The sequence below is a fragment of the Archocentrus centrarchus genome, chromosome 10, assembly GCF_007364275.1.
Source record: "Archocentrus centrarchus isolate MPI-CPG fArcCen1 chromosome 10, fArcCen1, whole genome shotgun sequence".
Taxonomy (NCBI): domain Eukaryota; kingdom Metazoa; phylum Chordata; class Actinopteri; order Cichliformes; family Cichlidae; genus Archocentrus; species Archocentrus centrarchus.
In genome coordinates, this window is record NC_044355.1 from 24465675 (window position 1) to 24486370 (window position 20696).

At 42.3% G+C, this 20696-nt stretch overlaps 3 protein-coding genes across 6 annotated transcripts; all 3 read right to left on the reverse strand.

The window, feature by feature from the left end:
* Positions 1-40: 40 nt before the first annotated feature.
* On the reverse strand, positions 41-5889 carry gpr174 (G protein-coupled receptor 174). Its single transcript, XM_030738654.1, is given in 6 exon segments — positions 41-963; positions 1590-1802; positions 1804-1845; positions 1848-2052; positions 5193-5368; positions 5647-5889. Coding segments are annotated over 4 exon segments (1101 nt in total). The 5' UTR covers positions 1893-2052; positions 5193-5368; positions 5647-5889; the 3' UTR covers positions 41-162.
* Positions 5890-6457: 568 nt separating this feature from the next.
* Positions 6458-10895, reverse strand: p2ry10 (P2Y receptor family member 10). Of its 2 annotated transcripts, none has more exons than XM_030738653.1 (4): positions 10790-10895; positions 8164-8392; positions 7906-8086; positions 6458-7655 (listed from the first exon to the last, which is right to left on the reverse strand). In XM_030738653.1, exons 2-4 carry the CDS (start codon positions 8310-8312, stop codon positions 6807-6809), a joined length of 1179 nt encoding a protein of 392 aa, XP_030594513.1. In that variant the 5' UTR covers positions 8313-8392; positions 10790-10895; the 3' UTR covers positions 6458-6806. The 2 variants fall into 2 exon arrangements, with proteins under 2 accessions (XP_030594513.1, XP_030594511.1); XM_030738651.1 differs by lacking the exon at positions 10790-10895 and adding an exon at positions 10327-10592.
* Positions 10896-12411: 1516 nt separating this feature from the next.
* lpar4 (lysophosphatidic acid receptor 4) lies at positions 12412-19933 on the reverse strand. Of its 3 annotated transcripts, XM_030738587.1 has the most exons (4): positions 19558-19933; positions 15461-15576; positions 14177-14969; positions 12412-14055 (listed from the first exon to the last, which is right to left on the reverse strand). In XM_030738587.1, exons 3-4 carry the CDS (start codon positions 14750-14752, stop codon positions 13567-13569), a joined length of 1065 nt encoding a protein of 354 aa, XP_030594447.1. In that variant the 5' UTR covers positions 14753-14969; positions 15461-15576; positions 19558-19933; the 3' UTR covers positions 12412-13566. The 3 variants fall into 3 exon arrangements, with proteins under 3 accessions (XP_030594447.1, XP_030594450.1, XP_030594448.1); XM_030738590.1 differs by lacking the exon at positions 15461-15576 and having other exon boundaries at positions 19562-19933; XM_030738588.1 differs by lacking the exon at positions 15461-15576.
* Between the last annotated feature and the right edge of the window lie 763 nt (positions 19934-20696).

Here is a 20696-nt window from a genome sequence, read left to right on the forward strand (position 1 = left end):
GTTTCCTGATACCGCTCACTCTTTATCAAGGTAATGCAAATTTAGGGGAAAAAATGATTTATTGAGAAATAAATAGATTAAAAAAATAACATTATAAAACTCTTGTGTTTTCACATTCTTGTTTGGGATAAATGTTCAAAGTTTGCATAGCCCTCAGTCAGACTAGTCCTCCTCTAAGTCCTGTTCTCCAGTTATACAGGACAGACGCCTGTTGAAATGTATGCCCTCTGGTATCTCCGGCTTGCTCAGTCGCCTCCAGAATTCATCAGTTGTGAAATAGTACATGATGGGATCCAGGCTGCAGTTCAGGCTGGCCAGGCAGAGTGTGACGGGGTGACTTCGCAGAACCATCTCCTGGAACTCACAGTTGGCAAGTATCTTAGCTTTGACCACAAGGTCCAGAGGCATAGTGGCATGGTAAGGTACGAAGCACACTAAGAAGACTACAGCACAACTTAGTATCATCCTCAGTGCTCTTCGTTTTTCCCCTCTGTCAGAAATAGCACCTGCTGTGTTTTCCCGAAGGCTCCAAATGGTCATACATGTGCAGGCTAGCACCAAAACCAGGGGGATGAAGAAGCCGAACAACTCTAGTAAGATTAGGAGGGCCCACATTGCTCCATAGTTGAGTTTCCGTAGAGGCAGCTCTGTGAAACACAGCGGTGAAGTGCTGTTTAATACAGCGGTGGAAGGTTCATATCTCAACAGAGGGAATCCCAGGCAAACGATGCAGACCACCAGCCAGATGATCCCACATATGAAGATGTCTCCTTTTTGCCGGGCCGAGTTGTACAACAGCGGACGCATGATGAGCTCGCAACGGCGTATGCTGACAAAAACCAGGAAGTAGATGGAGGCGTACATGTTGACATACTTGAGATAGAAGCAGAACATGCAGAGAAGATGACCAAAGGGCCAGGTATGATTCAGGTAATAGTAGATCCGCAGCGGCAGAGAGAGCACCTGAGGAGAGGCAAGGGTGACAACGTTGTAGGAGAAGAACAACAGACAGAAGTAATTCTATACTGCTTTGCCCTTTTGTCATGGCAGACTGAGGAGCTCACTCAGCTGCTTAACAGAAACATTTGTAAACCGTGTTTACATGTTTTAGACGTCTCATTCCCCCTGGTAACCACTTAATTGGAATAGAGATGCACTTCTGCTATTTGTTGTGTTGTTCTAAATGACTGGACGTTATTTCTTGTGGTTTGAACTGCCTCCCACAACTCTGCCAGCATGTAGGAGTCAGTTTTTCTTCTTTTTTTTTTCTTAGGTTTTATTCTGCTTTCATATGCTAAATTAGGAAGCCAATCTGGAAAGAGGTCATAACACAAATTTGCTTTATTGCAGTCTTAAAGGTATTTTTGTAGGCTCGGCATTATAACACTAATCATTATTGCCGTGAATTTTTTTTCTTACATAAGTGTTAACTGAGCAAACTTCTTCCACTAAGGAAGGCTTGACCTCAAGCAGGGCTAGGAGCTGAACTAACCACACGATCGTCATGTGACTTCAGACTAATGAAGCCATATGATCGAAAGCCGGGAATGAAATATGACTTAAGAAAAGGCACGGAAGGATTTTTTTACCTGCAGCAGGTCGGCCACAGCCAGGTTCATCATGAACACCACAGCCTTCTTGGTCTCTCTGATATAGACCCTGAACACCCACAATGCCAGCACATTACCCAAAAGGCCCGGTGCTAAGATCACACTGTACACCACAGCATACACATGGTGTTGGTACTTCTGTAATTCCTCAGGACTGGTACAGTTCATTTTAAGATAAGTGGAGTTAATGGCGAATGTCAAGATGAGCTGCCTTGCAAATGAGCAGGAAGCTTGTATATCAGGGGAGCCGCTTGTAGTCCGGTGACAGGTTGATTTGAGCATCCATGCTGCTCGTTACAGTGAGGAGGAGTTCATGCTGTGACCCGGGCTGCTGGTTCTCTGTGGCGTGCCAGACGGAGGAAGACCGATCTTTTTTTCTTGATGTGCGCTGATGCCACTGATCAGTCCTCCAGGCTTCTTGAAATCCCAAAAGTCTGGTATTCTGGTAGAAGTAAAAAAAAGAAAAGAAAAAACTTAAGTCGACTTAAGCTGAATACAAAGCTTAGGAGGCAGAAAGTGTGACCAGAAAGAGGAAGAAAAACACCCCAAAGGTTTCTCTGCTGTCACCTCACACCAACAGGTCCTGTCTCTGTCCGGGCTTTCTCACACACTGCAGAGCAGATGAAGTATTGACAGAGATGCTGTTATATTTTAACTGCTGCATGCTCTACCTTTTGCCTAGTGCAACCTGGGGATATTAGTGTGACTGTAATTCACCTACTGTTTTGCATGTTGCACAGATAGCCATCAGTATTAAAGAAAGAACCTTTCAAGATGAGACACAGGTCACATTGTGTTCAGATGCAGCACCTGCCAGCCATAAACTCACGTGTTTTTTTTTTTTTTTTTTATACAAATGGCATAATGAGTCAGTGGTCCCTGATAACTGTGTTTTGCAGTGCCCTTTACAGTAAACATGCAAACCCACAGAGAAGTCAGTAAAGTCTCCCACATGCTGCTTTACTGACGAGCATTTCGGTGCCTGCAGTAAGTCGGTGTGAAATAAATTCAGCGCGAGGCATTGAAGTGAAACCAGCGTGGTTAGCGCAGGCAGACCAGGCAGGCTGTTAACAGGCCAGATCAAGGAAAAACCTATATTCTCTAAGTGCGCTTAGACATGAGGAACAATACTGCGGGTGGTTTTTCGAAATAGGTGGCGCCTACAACGTGCTCTTTTTTTTTTTCACACAGAGCACATAATGAAAGCAATTCAGATGTTTGGTTTTTTTTAAGCTGTTAGGTGACCTTATACTGTAATTATGTTCAGATAATGGAAACAGTAATGTCAGGGACTGAACTTCCAGCCTGTAGGTGTATGCACCCACACCTTTAAACATTAGTAGGTGTAAGCAAGTTTAAACTGCTGGCTTTTTATTTACTTGCTGCTCATATGAACTGTTACACAGTCATCTTAGTTTTGATCCACTTTTGTCTCGTACCATCTATTTTTGCTCATACTGATCAGACCCTAGCAAACTAGCAAATACCTGCTACCGGGATACCTGCTATGCTCATTCCACCTCCATGTGTTTATTTCTGGCCTCTGCTAGAGCAGCTTATTTTGTGGATCTGAGTGCAGAGCCACTGTCTCCCACCTTTCCCCATCTCTTTAAGACAGCTCTCTTCGGATTGGCTGCCCCTTGCAAACAAAAGGCTTGAATAGCAGGTCAGGAGCTGCTGTGCTAAAAACATTAGGACATCTGACATCGTTCAGAGCATAGAGTAGGAAAAACAGAAAACAGTTTTTAGAGCAGTCTGAAAGCTTGAACATTTGACTCTGACTTCATTATTTGAAACTTTGGCCATGTTTAATGTCCACTACTGGGATAGTATTTATGTGACAGAAAATAAGAAAATCATGATACGTCCACTTTGAACAGTTCCTTAAGACCCATTTTATCTTTGGTAAAATGTAAATCAGCCAGTAAATATTTAGATAAGATGAGATAAAATTTTAATGATCCCACGATGGGGAAATTTGCGCATTACAGCAGCTCAGTACAGAGAAGAATGAATGAAGGAGTAAAACAAATGGAATGAAATAGAATAGAATAGAAAACACTATATCGAGGGCTCGGAGCCAAAGGGGCGTACGTGACATTTCGCCAACTTTACAGGAGAGCCAAAACAAACAAACAAAAGAATGAACATAGTTTGCTCTTAATTTGTATACTGATTTTATTTTTTTTAAGCATGTTTCTTTTTACAAATTGATGACACAATGCTTAATGAACAATATTGTCTTTGTCATAAATGCACTTACACCCTTTTGGCACCAACTTCTTCTGTGCATTCAGATTTAAGCCTTTTGGTTTTGTTGAATAACTTTATTTCTATTAATATTTTACTTCTGTAATTTTGACAGCCCTCGATATACATAAAATATATATCAATGTCAATACATATACACACACATTAAAACACTATATACAGATATCAAAAACACTATATACATTTGTAGCCAGAGGCTACGTATGTACATTTGTTATCATTAAGTTACTGTAGCATAAAGTGTTCAGAACAGCTTTTCTTAAGATCTCACAAGCAGCAAAGACTGACTGTTTTTGGTGCTGTTAGATAACACTTAGCACACTCAGGACAAACAGTGGTTAGTAAAACTGCTTTTAGTTCTCTTTACAGGCAGTTTTTGTAAACTATATTCACATCTGTTGCTTAACTAGCAGGGAGCAGTGTGAAACTATTTCTTTATAGGAAAATAACTAAAAATAGCGCCAAATCTAAATATCATGCAGTTGCACATTTAACTACATTTGGCTGCTAGCGTTTTACTGCTGCTTTATCTGCAGCAGTGAAAACCCAGGAAGATCAGTTTTTTCTGTGTGTACGCCCCCCCTCCCAAAAGGAGTCACGAGATGAATTTGAGTGGGAGGAAAATGACTGATGGTGTGGACCATTTATTTTTATACCTGGTTTTGGTGAAATATAATTTTACTTGCATCAGTCATAAGCAGTTATTTATCTAAAGGGGAAACCATGCTTTCACTCTGTGCTCTTGACAACTTGGTTCCCAAACTGCTTTTTGCCAAAAAAGGTTACAAAGCAGTCCTTTAACAATGTGTTGTTGAGCAGTTCATATTTGTAGCAGTATGTCAGTAAATATAGTGGAGTGTAGACAGTGATCATACACAAATAAACACTGGAATTTTATTTGTAAAAAGGGGAGTTTGGCTCAGGCAGAGCCCCCAGTAGACTGTCAGCCTCAGGGCTGCCTTTTAACTCCAGTGACCGCTGACCTGTGTGTTACTGTTTTTTTAAATGATTCCCCACTTTAACTTTCGCTTGTGCACGTACCATGGGTTTCTGTCCAAGGCTGTCTGTTGATCTTGTATGATCTCAAAAGGCCAATCAGTGTGAAGCTCTCATTTCCTCCTTGCGGCAGGGGCTTTACATGTATGTCCAATAATGACCCGTCAAACCGAGACCATCTACTGTGAAAGTAACATGTTTATGGTAACCTGTTCGGTTCAAGCTGACGTTTGAATCTAATCAAGAAAACGGAGGGGTTCGGGCTACAGCTGACAGTTAAACTAATGGTTCAAAAATGAATTTCTGCACCCCTACCTTAGGATTCAGCAGTGTTCGTCAGGTCTTGCCAATGGAAACACATAACTTCATCTGCTGTGAATCATCTCTTTGTGGGCTTCTTGCGTGTAAGCAGCTTTTCCACAAGTTCTGACCTCGTGTTTCAGCACCCAAAATGTTGCCGGTGAGCACCTGGGTCCCTCCACGTGCGTTTGCTGTTCAAATACACAAGGAAACATGCCATGATCTCCATTAGGTCCACACACATAATGAACAGACAGCCCAACACTGGCCCTCACACACACACACACACACACACACACACACACATTTCAACATTACAGACATTCCACACACTGGAGAAACAGACGAGGTCCCCCATGAGGCATGACTCCACATAGAAAGCATCCAGTTGTTGGTCATACAAAACCCCACACTTACAGCTTTCTCTGACACTTACGAACAGTTATATCATTAATGATGATCCTCTCACCTCTGTCTTTAAAGATGCTGAAGCAGGAAAAAGCAGAAAAACTGGAGCATCAGACGAAAAACTCCATCCCCTCTTTTCTCCTCCTCTAACACGCTTCACTTTCTGCGTCCCGCCTCTTTCTCTCTTTCTCTCTGTACTTCATTTTACCTCGTTTAATCGTAGGCATCCATATAGCTTTGTATTCACTCGCGCTCTTTCCTGTTTTGATTTCTTATCGCTCACTCGTTACACATCTATTGCCCGTCTGTGTGTGTCTGCTGTTCTGGGGGTTTTAGCACAAGCAGGGCTTCCTGTGAGCGTAGGGGTGTGGTTTACAAGAATTTTCTTTTGACACTTCTGCTATTATGCTCTTGGCCACTATTTCCTTGTGGACTAAGCCTACCCGCTTTGCATCTCATTTTTAATGACAGGACATTACAGCGACTCAAAAAATGAGAATTGACACTAAAACCACAAGCTGAACTTTCACGTGTCCCAATGTGATGGTCTCAGAAAATGAAAGGTAAAAGCTGATGCTTTAACGTGACAGCAGAGAGACGAGAGGCAGGTGGATGATTCAGACACTTGGGAGTTTTCCTGAGGTGGGCTGCATTTGTGCGTCTGGGGGCTGGTGCCTTGGGCGGATGGGTGGGGGGGCGCCTGACAGTTGCTGGTTTCAGCGCTGCTGCAATTGCTGCCAACTGTCTTTACCACTTAGCACTCTGAGAGGAAGTGAAGCAAAAATGAGCTGGCACCTGTTTTCATTTTCTGCCAGAGACAAAACCTCACAGTGAAGCAACGCACACATCAGAACCGCAGATGACAAAAAAAGCTTTTAATTGGAGTACAAAGCATTTTACATACAGGTTTTACATAGCTTATTTCAAATTGTTGCATTTTATAGACTGTGCAGAGGAGAGAACATGAGGCAACTGTTATGAGACCATCTTTATGTAAAGTCAAGTCCTTCCTGCCTTTGAAAAGGCGAGCTTCACACTGTCAGGTCAGTGCCATTTGGATCAGTTTGTTTTCCGACAGCTGTAACATGTCAAATGTTTGGACTTTGTCACTCTGTTTAAAAGTTCAGCAGATTCCATCGTGGATAGCCATCAGCTCTGTAATTAGACTGAAAAAAAAAAACAAAAAACAAACCAACAAAGAAGCTTTTCCTCTGAGTACCGCTACTCCCTATATGAGGAGGTGCTCATGAGTCTGCTCTGCATAGGACACTGGGTCGGTGAGGTGGTCGGGGAGGAGAGAGAGGAAGAGAAGGAGGAGGTGCGCCTTTTGAGGTGCATTCTAAATTCAGTTGTGAGAAAGTAATAAAGAATGGGGTTGACGCAGCAGCTCAGGCCTGCTATGCACAGAGACACCGGGTGAAACTGGAGTACTGCCTTCCTGACTTCACAGTTGGTCACAATCTCCTGCCTCACCATCATGTAGAGGGCGAAGTTCAGGTGATATGGAGCAAAGCAGAACAAAAAGAGAGCGAAGCAGCTCAACACCATCCGCAGAGCACGCCGCTTCTCACCGCTTGTCTGCTTTTCATTAAATTTCTCTGTCTGAGAGTTGGAGGTGACTGAGTGGAGGCGGCTGCGCGCCGAGGAGTTGAGGGAGTTCTGATCGTGGGTCTGGCTCTCCTTGAGGGACCAAGAGATGCGGAGGGTGCTGTAAGCGATGCAAGCTAAAGGAATCAAGAAACCGCACGCTTCAGCAAAGACCACCATGGGGATCGTCAGAGAGAGAGAAGTATGGCGCATGGGCAAGTCTTTAAAACAGCCCACTGAAGTGTCGCTGGAGTTTGAGCTCAGTTTGCTGGGGGTCAAATGTTGATTGGTGACACCTGAGGGCGGTTGGGTGGAGGTGGCATTAGGTTCGCCGCTGCTACTCCGCATTAGAATAAAAGGCGAGCAGGCCAGACCAACCGTCACCCACACCACAAAACTGATCAGCAGGTCATAACGACGCCTCCACCGTCGAGCAGTGAATGGCTTCTGCAGGAAGATGCACCTCTGCATGCTGATGCACATCTGAAAACAGAGAGGCGTGACATTTTTTTTTTCAGCTTTTTTTTTTTTTGGCTCAGGAAGCAAAAAATTTCCAAGGAAAATAAAGCCTTTCATTCAAGCTTTTTTTCTCCAAAAGTGACATTTAAGAACTGACTTTTGACTCATTTTAAATATAATGAAAACTAGAAAGTTCTCATTTGACTATCCTCGTTCCCACTCCCGAGTATTATCAGGAAATTCAAGGCCTGTTTCCCATAAACTGTCTGCTTACCAGGAACACTATAGCGGCATACATGTTGAGATATTTTAGGTAGAAACAGAACAAGCAGACGCCTCGTCCAAAGGGCCAGGTGTGCGTGAAGTAATAATAGACCCTGAGGGGAAGAGAGAGGATGTGGGCCAGGTCTGCAAAAGCCAGGTTTATCATGAAGATCACCGCCTTGGTCTTCTTGCTGTTAAACAACATGCAAATGGAGTTAATCAAAATGTATTTGATATTCTTTATATGTGTGATTTTGTATGAGTGTACCTAATGTGTCTGCAGAGGACCCAGAGAGCAATGGTGTTGAGTAGCAACCCGGGGATTAAGAGTAACAGGTAGAAGTAGGTGTACATCTTGTCCAACCTCTGATTCCAGACCGTATCATTGTACTGGCATTCAGACATATTGGCAGTCATTTTGTTCCACTCACAGAGACACAGATGGGATAACTGACCGAACCTTCCCTTTGATCATTTTACTCAGGCACCCATAGCAGCTGAAAGAGAAAAGCAGACATACTTAGAAGACCTCTCAGGGCGTACACGGCACAAAAATGACCGAGAACGCAGCGTTTCTCATTTTGTAGGTGTGAAAGCTGAAACTAAAAGTTCATTTTGAAAACTGGAATCAGCAGCTGGCAGAGTAGCACCCAACAGTGAACATTTATTTTCATCTTTGGCAGGTGTTCAGACTCCTACAGCATGACACTCTTTATCCTTCTACCTCCAGTTTTACTCAAAAAGTGCTCCAAAAGAACCGTTAAGAAGAGTCATAAATGAAGTCTATATGGAAAATATTATGAGTTATAATCATGAGATTAAAGTCATTGAGTATAAAAATCAATGTTAACAATTCATTAAAGGAGCATTCCACAAGTTTCATTTATTCACTTTCATTCACTGCTGTTGCTCCTGAGGACGATGCGGTTAGCCTGAAAAACAAATCCCGATGATGTCATTAGCACAACAGGAAAAACCAGTCATGATATTTCAGCTGCTTTTGACTTTGAACACAGCTGTGCATCTGCAAGCAACCCTCCAACTCACCTAAGCTATTCCCTTCATTCTGCATCATTAACACCTGCTCTGTCCTGTGTGTTTTGCTGCTGCTCTATTGAGTCATGTATGCACATGGAAAAGTAATGAGGCGCACCCTCCCAGATCAGAACCGTGCTGCTAAAAAAAATTAAATTACTGCAAATAGAAATAATCTTTCTTCACTAAAGTGGTCCCAACTGAGCAAAAAGTGAGGCTACTTCTGCCATTTTGTGCCTTGTTATTGTTTCTTAATGACTCTTGTGAGTCTCCTAACCTTATGGGAATTTGAGAACAAAGAGATTTTGAAGCTTTCATCTGGGAGATAAATGCCACACCAGTTCACAGGACTGGTGAGCTGCAGACCTAGATAAAAACAACATGTCATGTTAGTCAAAGATTAAACAGCAGCCAACAGAACACAGAAAATGTTTGTACTAATGGATAAATAAAACAAACAAACTAAGCAAATCTAAACTAAGCAAATCCATTATCTGATGTGATATCCAAATATTACAGGAATCTGACAACAAAATAATTTCTGTTAATCAGCATGCACGCTAACGTGACACAAAACTGATTCAGTTACCTTTGCCCCAGTTCTTGTATGACGGTTAATTGCTCAAGGAATCTGTGTTTTTTTGGGGGTTTTCTTTAAATATGAAAAAGGCATGAAAAAGCTGTTAGAAGTGAAAATAAATCAGACGCTACTTAGGACTGCAGCAGGAAATGTGGAGAAGGATAGAGCACTGACTCTCCTTATCACTGGAGCATCATCCTTCCTCTACCATCAGCCTAAGTCCACACCCTTCCTATAACCGGCCCATGAGGGGAACAGAGTGATAGTGGCAGTTTTTTTGTTTTTTTAAACTTATTTTACTATAATTGTGACTGGTTTTGACTCTTTATCCTAACGGCCACTGAAGCGCTCAGTTCACTACAGTTTGACAAAAGACTCCCTAACGATACGTGTACAGTAAAAAGCTGCCTCATTCTGCCTCAAGACTTGAGTTTAGGGAAGTCACGGCAAGGCTATGATGAACAGTGAAATCATTTTCATGTTACACTGCGACGCACGTGTGACGAGTTTCTTACATGCTTCTTACGTGACTTACAAGTGCACTCAATTAAATATTGGTACAGTGATGATTTACTCTTCATCAAAACAAAATCAAACAATCCAAAACTGTAACAATTTAATACAGTTTTAACTTCATTATGTCTTACAACATAAATGCTTTAATATGTCCACCACACTCATATATGTACATTTTAGACGCGATGCAAAATTATAGTTCTAACAACAATCCACTATCGTCAGCAAATATTCAAAACATGACTGACTGGAAGGCACAACGGCATGACATATCTACCCAAACAAACACTCTGTCATTACCTCGTTTTCTGCGTCTTCACTAAATTATCAGCGTATGCAGAGGTTAGAGGTCAGAGCCAGGAGTGACCACGTGCAGCATCGCTGTAAAGTCCTCGAGCTGTGCAGCAACAAATCCTTCAAGGTCCCAAAAGCAGAAACTGCCAGCGTGCGTATGTGAAGTCAGCACTAAGACACCAGTGATGTGGTGTGAGCAAGTATGAGCATGTTTGCTGGAGGTGGCGGGAGCCAGTGTGGGTTGCTCTCTGATTCAACTGGCTGCCGATTTTTGAGGGGAAGGGGAAGCTCTGCCCTGTTGCGTGTTTTTCTACCGTTTTCTTACGACGTCACATTTGCTTAGCAACTGAGACAAAAACTAAAAGCAGCAGCATGGGACACACATGCGGTTAAACCAGATGACAGCAGGAAAAGAGGTTACGCTAAAAGAGCGCAGACAGATGTAGATGCACATGCTTGTTTTTCTTACCTCAGAAATGTTTTGAAGATGTTTAAAGAAGATCTGGACAGCAGATGCAGCAGGTGCTGATGAAATCAGCTTGTTTGTTGATTTCTGGGTGGTGGTGGTGGGGGGGGGGTTCAAGCAGTCTATATTTCTGTATCTACACTGTGACACTGACAATGCAAATTTACCTCTCTTCATCTCCTGCAATGACTGCACTTGTGACAAAAATAATGGCACTCATTTGCTTCCCCAAACAGATTCCTTACTTCCCTTTTTAAAATCACTATATTTATTTAAACACAGTGTAAGTATTGGGCTTCTACTCCTCTTAAAGTTTAAAAAGCTGCATTTAAGGGTCTCCTGACACTCAGCAGCGGTTTTTGTGCTTTGGCCTTGCGGTTATGGTTTAAATTCACGAGGCACCTCGAAAAAAAGGAAAAAAAAGGAAAGCCTTCACGTGCCCTAGAAATGCTAAACCACACTTCAGCTTTATGGCAGGCACTCTTCATCCTGTTACTTTCACAGCATGAAGCCACACCCAGAGAAAATGGCTTAATAACGTTTCCCACACTCAGCCCGGCTGCTCTGTGGCTTCTGAGACCTACAAGATTACTGCTTACTTTAGTTTTCACCTGCTGAAACACCGGTGACTATAAAACCAAAACATGTTTTGTTTTTTTCAAATTAAAATTCATATTGTTCCAACTTGTGGCCACTAGATGTCAGAGCAGGCCACTACTCACAGTTGACTGAGCAATATGCATTTTTCACTTCTAGATTTAGGACAGACTGTTCCTTTAACAGACACACTTGAGTGGTAAACATCTGAGTGCTATCTGTTGGGGAAAAAAAAAAAAAACAAAAACTCTTGGAATGAGCCACTCGAGAGGGTGAAGCTCGTGAATACTTAAACACTCCCACTGTTTTTATTTCCTGGTCTTCTTTACCCCAAATCTGAGAATCCAAAGACTGCTGCCTCTCCGTCTCTGTTGCAAAATGGTCCCATCACTCACACAGCCAGACACTTGTAGGATTTCTCAGTTTTCTCCCCTCATTTCTCTCTGTGCATACCAATGCAGCTGTTATAGTCTGTTAGATTGCCAATGGAAAGAAAATGCTGTGTTGCTTAGCAAAAGAATGGGGCAGTACTAACACTGACGCCCCAGTTCCCCTCTCCAGTAGGGGGCTAACTATGAGAAACCATAGGCCTGCTGATCATCCTCAGCCCTATACAGTTTGTCCTTTAATGACCAAAGAAGAGGTGGTGCTAAAAACTTGGTGGCATGGTGGACTATTTGTTGAACTGCTGAAAGTATCAAGGTAGGAAGATACTAGACTTCAGCACCATAGCGGAGCTGAACACCTTCCTGGTTTCTCTATACTATGTCGTTTACTCTCTGGACTGTTTATAATTTCATTCAATAAGGTCTGAAGATTAAATCGAGCCCTCCAAACTATCTAGCTATCCAACTCAAACTTGTAGCTTGGTTGATGACAGAAAGTCTGTTCAGTTAATTCAATATCTATATGTATCATTGATTCCCACTTTATAGTTGACCTTAACTCATGCGTCTGATGTAAAGCAGTTGAAATTGATTGAGAAGATTCACCAAAAAATCAGCTGCAAAATCGATTTATTTTGCTGTTGTAGATGCTGCTGTGACCAGGTCGTACTACCTCTCGGGACTTTACGATGAAAGGTGCGACACTGATTGCAAGTTCTGCACATTTCTTATAGCATGGTCCACCAAACGGCCATCAGTTTCACACATGCAAATTCAGGAATACTCAAACTCCCAAACCTGCTGACACATGAGTGTTTAGTGCTCCATGAAGTTTAAGTCCATGATTTTGGGTAAACAGCTAAAGGCGTTCATCTGTACTTTGGAGTGTTTGCGCATTGCTGTGTGTAAGAGACTTTGAGCAGATCTGCAGTCTAAGGCCAGATTAAGACAGAGAGACCTCATTCAGAAGCAAACAATGGACCATTGCTCCAGTCATAATAAGCATTTGGCCTGTGACACAGCACACAGGCCAAGGTCCTCAACTAAATCAGAGTTGCCCTCTGCACTGAGAGCAAGCTTACACTGGCTGCTTGATGAAAACCAAGAAGCTAGAGTAGAAAAACTCCTCCACAAGTTCAAACGTACAGGCACGCTGACAAAGGGCAGCTCAGAGCAGGTTTGACCGGGAGGACAGGCACAAGGCCGGAGCAAAGAAATAACAAATGCAATTCAAAAACAGACATTTTACTGGCCTCAGTCTTCAATATGAAATACATCTGACTCAGCAGGTCAACACAATGCTGCGTTATACAGTGTTAATACTAGTAACACACCACAATGATATAATGCACTGTGAAGGCTTAAGCTTTTTAACAATAATACTTAAGGAATTGTTGTGTTACACAAGTACTAAACAGCATGTAGATGGACATCTTCTTATCCAAAATCCAGTGCAAGTGTGTGTATGTTTGTGTGCGTGTCTTAATTCTGAGTGATTATGCATTGGAGTCTCTTTTAGACCCACTATGTGTCTCTGGACTATTGCAATAGTCCCAGTGTAGCTGGGTCTCTGGTCCCTGTAGTGATCGCTCATAAAAACCACAGATACATTCCTCTGTTCTCCAGTGCCGGGTTAATCCATAAAGCCCAGGCCATACCTCAGGACTTACCTCAGGACTTAACTAATCTGGTGAGTTATGTGTTTGCCACTTCCAGGACCAAAAAAATGATTGTTATATTTGTCAAATTCAAGGGTTATCCTCAAATTCTTTCTGTCCTTCTTCACATTCTCTTGAGTCACAACTGGCTTTCAGTGATCTTTGTCTCTTTTCCATTGCTAGCCAGAGTGTGGGTGTCATTCGGGACAGCGTTTGCTGTGTCGTGGGTCTCGGTGTCACTGCGGGGCATACTCTCAGGCCGAGAGCCGGACCCTTTGCCTCCCATGGTCAGGCTCTTCTGGAAGCTCTCTGAGGTGAAGTAGTACACCACAGGATCCAGGCAGCAGTTGAGACTGGCCAGGCACAGAGTGATGGGGTAAAGGGTTCGGACAAAGCGCTCCACGGTGCAGTTAGCCAGGGCCTGGGTTCGCACCAGGGCATACAGGAAGAGGATAGAGTTATAAGGAACAAAGCAAATGATGAAGATGCCTAGATGGACCACAATCATCCGCAGGACACGTCTTTTACTGTCACAGCCATGACCAACAGTCGCTGGGCGACGCAGCGTCCGCAGAACCAGCGAGGAACATATTAAATTGGCCAGGAGCGGGAGGAGGAAACCGACGATCTGGAAAAAATAATAAAAACATAATGAAAATGACACCATAATTCTAAATCTTGGTTACAGTAATAAAGAAAAAGAAATGGTTTGTATGTTAATGAGCAACTGTCAGAGCCTCTCTTTTCACCTCGATGAAGATGGTGATTTTAGACAGGTAGGTTTTCCAGGTGTTCTTGGAAAAGCCCTCGAAGCATGTGGTGGCTTTGTGTCGGCTGTTAATGGTGGAGAAGAAGGTCACCGATATGCCACCTCCCACGATGGTCAGCCACACGGCGGCACACATCAGCGCCGCATTCCTCCGTGTGCGGATGGCGCGTGAACGAAAAGGGTAGACTATCGCCAGGAAGCGGTCTACGCTGATACAGGTGAGGAAGAGCATGCTGCCATAGATGTTGGTAATGAAAGCCGTTCCTGAAATCTTACACAATCCATCTCCAAAGGGCCAGTGGCGGTTCACATTGTAGAAGACTTTGAATGGCAGCGTAAAAACAAACACTAAATCAGATAATGCTAAGTTAGTCATAAACATTGTGGTCTCGTTCCGCATCTTCATCCGGAAACAGAATACAAAGAGGGCAGCACAGTTGGTTATCAGGCCTGAGACAAAGACCACACTATAAACCACAGAGTACAAGTTGTACTTGAAGGAGTCGTCAATCCCACAGTCCATCATTCCAGTCTCGTTGATCACAAGGCTAGCCATGGTGAGAGCTCAGCCAGAGAAGAAAACAAAAGCAAAAGGGTGCACAAAAGTTCAAAAGCTGCCAGGAAACGGAGTGTCAGAGCGGATAGCTGAGGATGGAAGATGTCAGCAGGGGATCCACCAGTGGAGCCCCCTCCAAGTCATCATTGATCCTCAGACACACACAGATGGAGGCAGAGACAGTCAGCATGCACGGATGCAGGGTTGGTCAGCCCCCCTGTGGAGAAAAAGGAAAAAGCACTTAGTCACTTCCTTATTATAAAATCATGTAGTGTAATGTAGTGTAATGCAGTACAAATGGAACATGCCGCAGTTTTAATTTTAGGAATACTTTTAGGAATAATTTATTATGTGTTTCAATAACTGGATTTCAAGTGTAGAATTCTTACAAAACAACCATATAGAGGAAATATTTGAAAATAAGACAGATACAAACACAGTTTCTGTGACGAAGTATTTGTTTAATCAAATTCATCTCATTAAAATCAACAAATAATCAGCACAGATTATCCATCCCAAACCATTTACCATCAACTGTTGTTCCTTTTAATGTCATCACAATATAACGGCACAACTTGTAGAGCCTACACCAAGTGTCTTTCATCCTCGAGGATAATACTGCATAGGTAACCAACAAAACATTGGATGTTTGAAAAGCAAATTCAGTGCATTGATATTGTTATATGTAAGTATTCATGCAGCTCTTACATTTGGGCATGTTTGTATGTGGTTGGGGTCATGGAGTAACTCGTGATCACAATACATCAATTCCAGGATAGTCGATATACGGCGAGACACTTATATCCATATTATATCCATGATACCTGACACAAAGAAAAAAAAAAGTCCCTCAAAAGGCAGAAAGGAAGAATTGAGTAAGGAATTAGGACTTGGGAGGGTCTTTATTTTTACACTACCAAAGAAAAGTGTATATTTGTCATATACACTGTGTATATGTGCATCAGACAACTAAAAATAGCATTGTCATTTAAGGTGTTTGCGTTGTTCTAATCTTAAAATCACTAATCAATACTTTTAAAAAAATAATAATTTTTTAAAATATTGAGCACTTTCTTTGGTATTGTATCAAGTTTGAAATTCCAGCATATATCAGGGATGTTCCTGGTGACTATTTTTGTAGTCGACTAAAAGAGGAAAAAAAAGGTTTTGACTAAGAAACACTCAGATATGAAATTTGAGGACTGTTTAATGGACAACATCAAAAACTGTCTAAACAATGACACCATTAATCATATTCTTCAATAATGAATCATATTTTAAATACTGCTCAGCTGTGTGGAAACTCATGAATTGTGTTAAACTCCAAACAGACAAAATGAAAAAAACTATGTAGTAACTACATTACTACAAAAGAATATAGTAATTAAAATTTGACATCTGAAAAACGAATAAACTGCGACTGAAAAGTGTGGTGCATTTTGAATGAAGCACACTGTTCTACAATTCATGATACTCATTTCCATAAAAGTTAAAACCTAAAATGATAACAAGTCATCCAGTAATTTTATTTTGTTTATCCGGGGCCGGGTCGCGGAGACAGCAGCTCAGATCCCCCTCCCCCCAGCTACCTCCTCCAGCTCAACAGAGGGAACACCGAGGCATTCCCAGACCTGGACAACAACAATTTACTGGCACTGAGCATCAATTAAAATCAAGCAATTAAAGAACTAGTGTGTCTGGCATCATCTACTTGACTAGTCCCACACATCCAAAGAGGATGGATGTATGGATGTATGGATATAGAGAAAGAAACATTAGTTGCTGGTAAATATAAAATTTCTCTTAGGTAGCTTAGGTAACAAAAAAGCTATATTTTTTAGGTTTTCTGATGTAGTGCTAGACTTCTGGTGTCTTGGCATCACACGTCTGTTGCTGATCAAACAGAATTGATGAGGCAGGCCGCGAATGATTCTGTCTAGTTGCTGGACGACTTTTCTCTGCTTCCTTTTGGGGCTTTTACGAGAAACATAACAGCTTTTAGACCCAAATAATTGTGTTATCCTGTCAAATTCACAATGCCTATTAGTGTCACAGCTAAACAGGACTGATAATTTATCTCCCACATTATCATTATTATTTTATTATAAGCCAAAACCGTTGCGGCTGTTGGGTAACTGCTGATGATTAAGCGGCCAGCCAGGTTAAAATTTATAACTGTTAAATACGACAATGCTGTTGAAATGCGAGCTTTACTGACCTCTTGAAATTCTTTATCAAGTGTTCAGCGCTGTGAATGCCAACTTTCAGTCCATTATTCAGCTGCTGTGTGACACTCTGGCTGCCCTCAGGACTGTGAGAGGTAACGCTGCTAGGGACGGGAATACGCACTACAGCGGACAGTAAACTTTTCTTTAGATACCATTTAGGTCCTTTCGTGAACCAGTGTTAAAGAGTTCAATGTGAAATGAATCTATGGCAGAACTCCAGCTGGAAGAAGTAAATAACTCAGCACGCTGGCTCGGTGGAAAAAGCAGCTGAGAGCGGCTCCCACCGTCACAGAGCACCGCTGTGCAGAGAAACACAATAGTTTTGTCAAATGTTAACAATTGCAATGATCTGATATTGTTTAAGACAATGCATTTTCAACTTGTTTACTTAAAGCTAAATTTGAATGTGTGAGCTCAGGACAGGAAGTAGGCTGCTGGATATAAGCTGCACTTGTAGAGCGGTAATTATCTTATCTCTGTCACAGTGGGCTGCTTAGTGTGAACACACTCTACAGCCCATATCCACAACAAACTCAATATCTGTATTGCAGAAATGACGTCCAGTGAATCACCGGTTATGAAAAAGCACATGTAGCGTTTGCAAGTCAAATAACCACACAGAGCTAAACTAAGTTAAAATAAAGGAGCATTTCCATGTGGAGCAACAGAGGGAGAGCACTGTCTGACAGAATTACACACTGGCACTAAGTTGCTGCAAAAATATGAATAATTTCCCCAAGAAATCAACTGTAAACCAAAAGAAAAAGGCAGATGGCAAACTAATCAAAGCTTTACAATGAGAAAAAGGTGACATCACAGAAGAAGAGAACTACAAACTTTTAAATGCTGAGTAAATAAGTAACACATAACGCAGGATGAAGGTTTCGCAAATCTTGGCAATGTCATCAATATTTTTTTAATCCAGCTATAAAAACAGAGAGTTTAGCATCTTAAAGATGATCCCAGGTTGTATCATAGGATCTCGCTCATCTTTTGGGGATGTTTTTTTGTTTTTGTTTTTGTTTTTGGCTCTCAAACTTCATGGACTGCAATACTAAATTGCCGCAGCACCCAGTTAAATAAATAACCTAAACAGATCTAGTCTCGTGTTATGCAACAAAGTCAAACCGGCAGGCAGTGAGGCGGTCAAGATTCATTCTGCCTGTTCAACACACACTAACACACAAAGGCGATGCTGTGAGCGTAGTCCGTCAGCACTGTCCTGTACCAGCTGCAGTGCGTGACATCTTTACTGTGTTTTCACACGCCTCCCAAAATGCCCCCACCAGCCATTACAATACCCCCACTGTACTCATCTGTACCAGACACACACTTACATATGCACAAGGCTCCACATGTGAAAGCACAAGGAGGCAAACACTTAAATGTGCCAGTCTTCTCTCTCTCACACACACAAACACTACAGTTTTCCGTGTACTGTGGCTCTGGCCCAGGACCCCTGACAGTCCCGGCTTCACAGTCAGCTGTTGTTGCCTTTAAAGGCAGCAGAGTCTATAGAAGCAGGAATCTGGCAGCTAAACAGTTTGTTTAAAAGTTAGAAGAACTTCCTGCATTTGAGCATGTTGCGGACTGCTAATGGTCCAGCTGAGGGGATTTCAGCCTTTGAGCGTGTGACTTCACGTACAGGTCGTGGACAGCTGCACAGTTACCGGGTCTCCCCCCGCAGCAGCGACAGAAACAGGCCTCTGGAGACCCGCTGATACCAACAGATCGAGTTCAGCCTCAGCACAGATCCAGCTGTTCCTTTCTCTCACATGCTAAGAAGAAGGAAAGCAGACAGGGTTGAAGGTGGAGGACGAGGAGGCGCACAGTGTTCTGTTAAAAAGCAGACATCTTCACACCTACACCTTATGGTGTTACTGTTGAGGAAGTTCACACCCAACCAACACCTCAGACACATGCACATTAAGTCCTCTGGGACTTTTCAGAACATTTTTTTAGAGCATTTAGAGTCTTAAATGTGAATATTTGCTGGTTTTCTTCTTCTGTGATGGCAATTTGAGTATTTAACAAGCAATTAGGAGATGATCTGTGACCTGGGAAAATTTAATGGATAATTTTATTTATTTATTTTACTATTTTATGCCAAATAATCACATTAAAAAATAAGAAATTAAAAAATAAGAAGAGAAAGAAATAGGGTGCTGGGCGTAGCGTAATTTAAACGGGCTGTTTTAATTTGTGATGTTACATACAGAACAAATACTCAAAAATCTACTAAAGCAATGCCATCCATACTGCAAAAAATTTGTAGTAATTTGCATTATTGAAAGATGTGCGCGCTATTTCTTTAAACAGCTACCCTTGGAATTTATCTTCAATAAATCCAACAGCTTTTAGGTTGACTTTGTTAAAGGTGTAAGACCAGCTGGGTTTAAAAAAAAAAAAGTGTTTTGTGGCTTCAGAAGTTGAGCTTAAAAACTTTTCGCCACCTTTTCTCTAACGTGGAAAGCAGCCCGACAAAAGTTTTCTTTTTCTCCATTAAGGACAAAACATGTTATCGTCCGCTATAAAGGAAAAATGTTAGTGTCTAAAGCCACAGCAGAGCGAACTTACTGACAGCTGAATGGATGGTGACAGCTCGCCTCCCGGTCACTGATGTTTGTCGGTCTGGCAGCAGTGCAGTGGCGCAGCTGTCAAAGAGGGGCACCCCCCCCTCCCTAAAAAAAAAAAAAAAAAACCTGATTTTTTTCAGCTCAAATTTTTTGCTGCTGCTCCGTCTACAAACGACCTTCCTCCGAGTCTCTCACGAGTCAAACTGTGACCAAGCAGCGGGAATGAGTCGTTTTTAAGCGAGCAACAAATCCTGCGGATCTCGAGTCCTCCAATAAATCCTGACGACTCACTCCGTCCATCCGCTACAAATGGGACCGCATCACAACCCGCCGCGCCTGCTGCTCGTGTGCGGAGCGGAGAGCTGCTTGCACGGTGACAGGAAACGAGACAATAGCACCTCGGCCAGGCGGTGAGGAGGACAGGAGAGGAGGGGAGAGGAGAGGAGGGAGTGAACAGAGAATTGTGGAGGAGAAGAAAAGGACGGGGAGGGCCACACAGAGTGGTGTGTCTGTCTAGCTGTACAAAAATATGTCCTCATTTCTTTATATTATGCTAGGAAAATGAGAAAAAGATGCAGACGTTTCCTGAAAGATGTGCAAATAGAAATACAGTATATTAGTCACAAACAGATTTTTTACAACTCTAATGTGTTTGAAAATTAATATATGTTATGACCACCTTTATCCTTCAGCACAGCCTGAACTCAGTGAGAGTCACTGTTGTACCTCTCTCCTGACCTCCTCTGTCCATATTGATGACTCATCACTCCCTCAACCTGTTGCCACTGATTTTCAGTCCAGTTCTTGTGTAATGTGGCATACCTCAGTCTTTTCTCCCCGTTTCCCTTCTGTAAGAATGGCTTCTTGACAGCCACCCTTCCACTGAGACCATTTCTGATGAGGCTTCAGTGAACAGGTGGATAAACTGAAGGGCCAGATGCATCTCTCAGGTCCCGTGTCAGGTCTTTGCTAGATTTTTTTCCCCTATTTCTTAACAACATGGCTTTCAGATAGTTGCTGTAGATGGTCAGGTACAATGACTGGACTGAAAATGAGAGAAAAAGAAAACATTGAAAAATTGTTCAAGACCACTTTAAAAAAATGAAGGTCTGTCTCCTTGAAGCAAAATATAAAGAAATG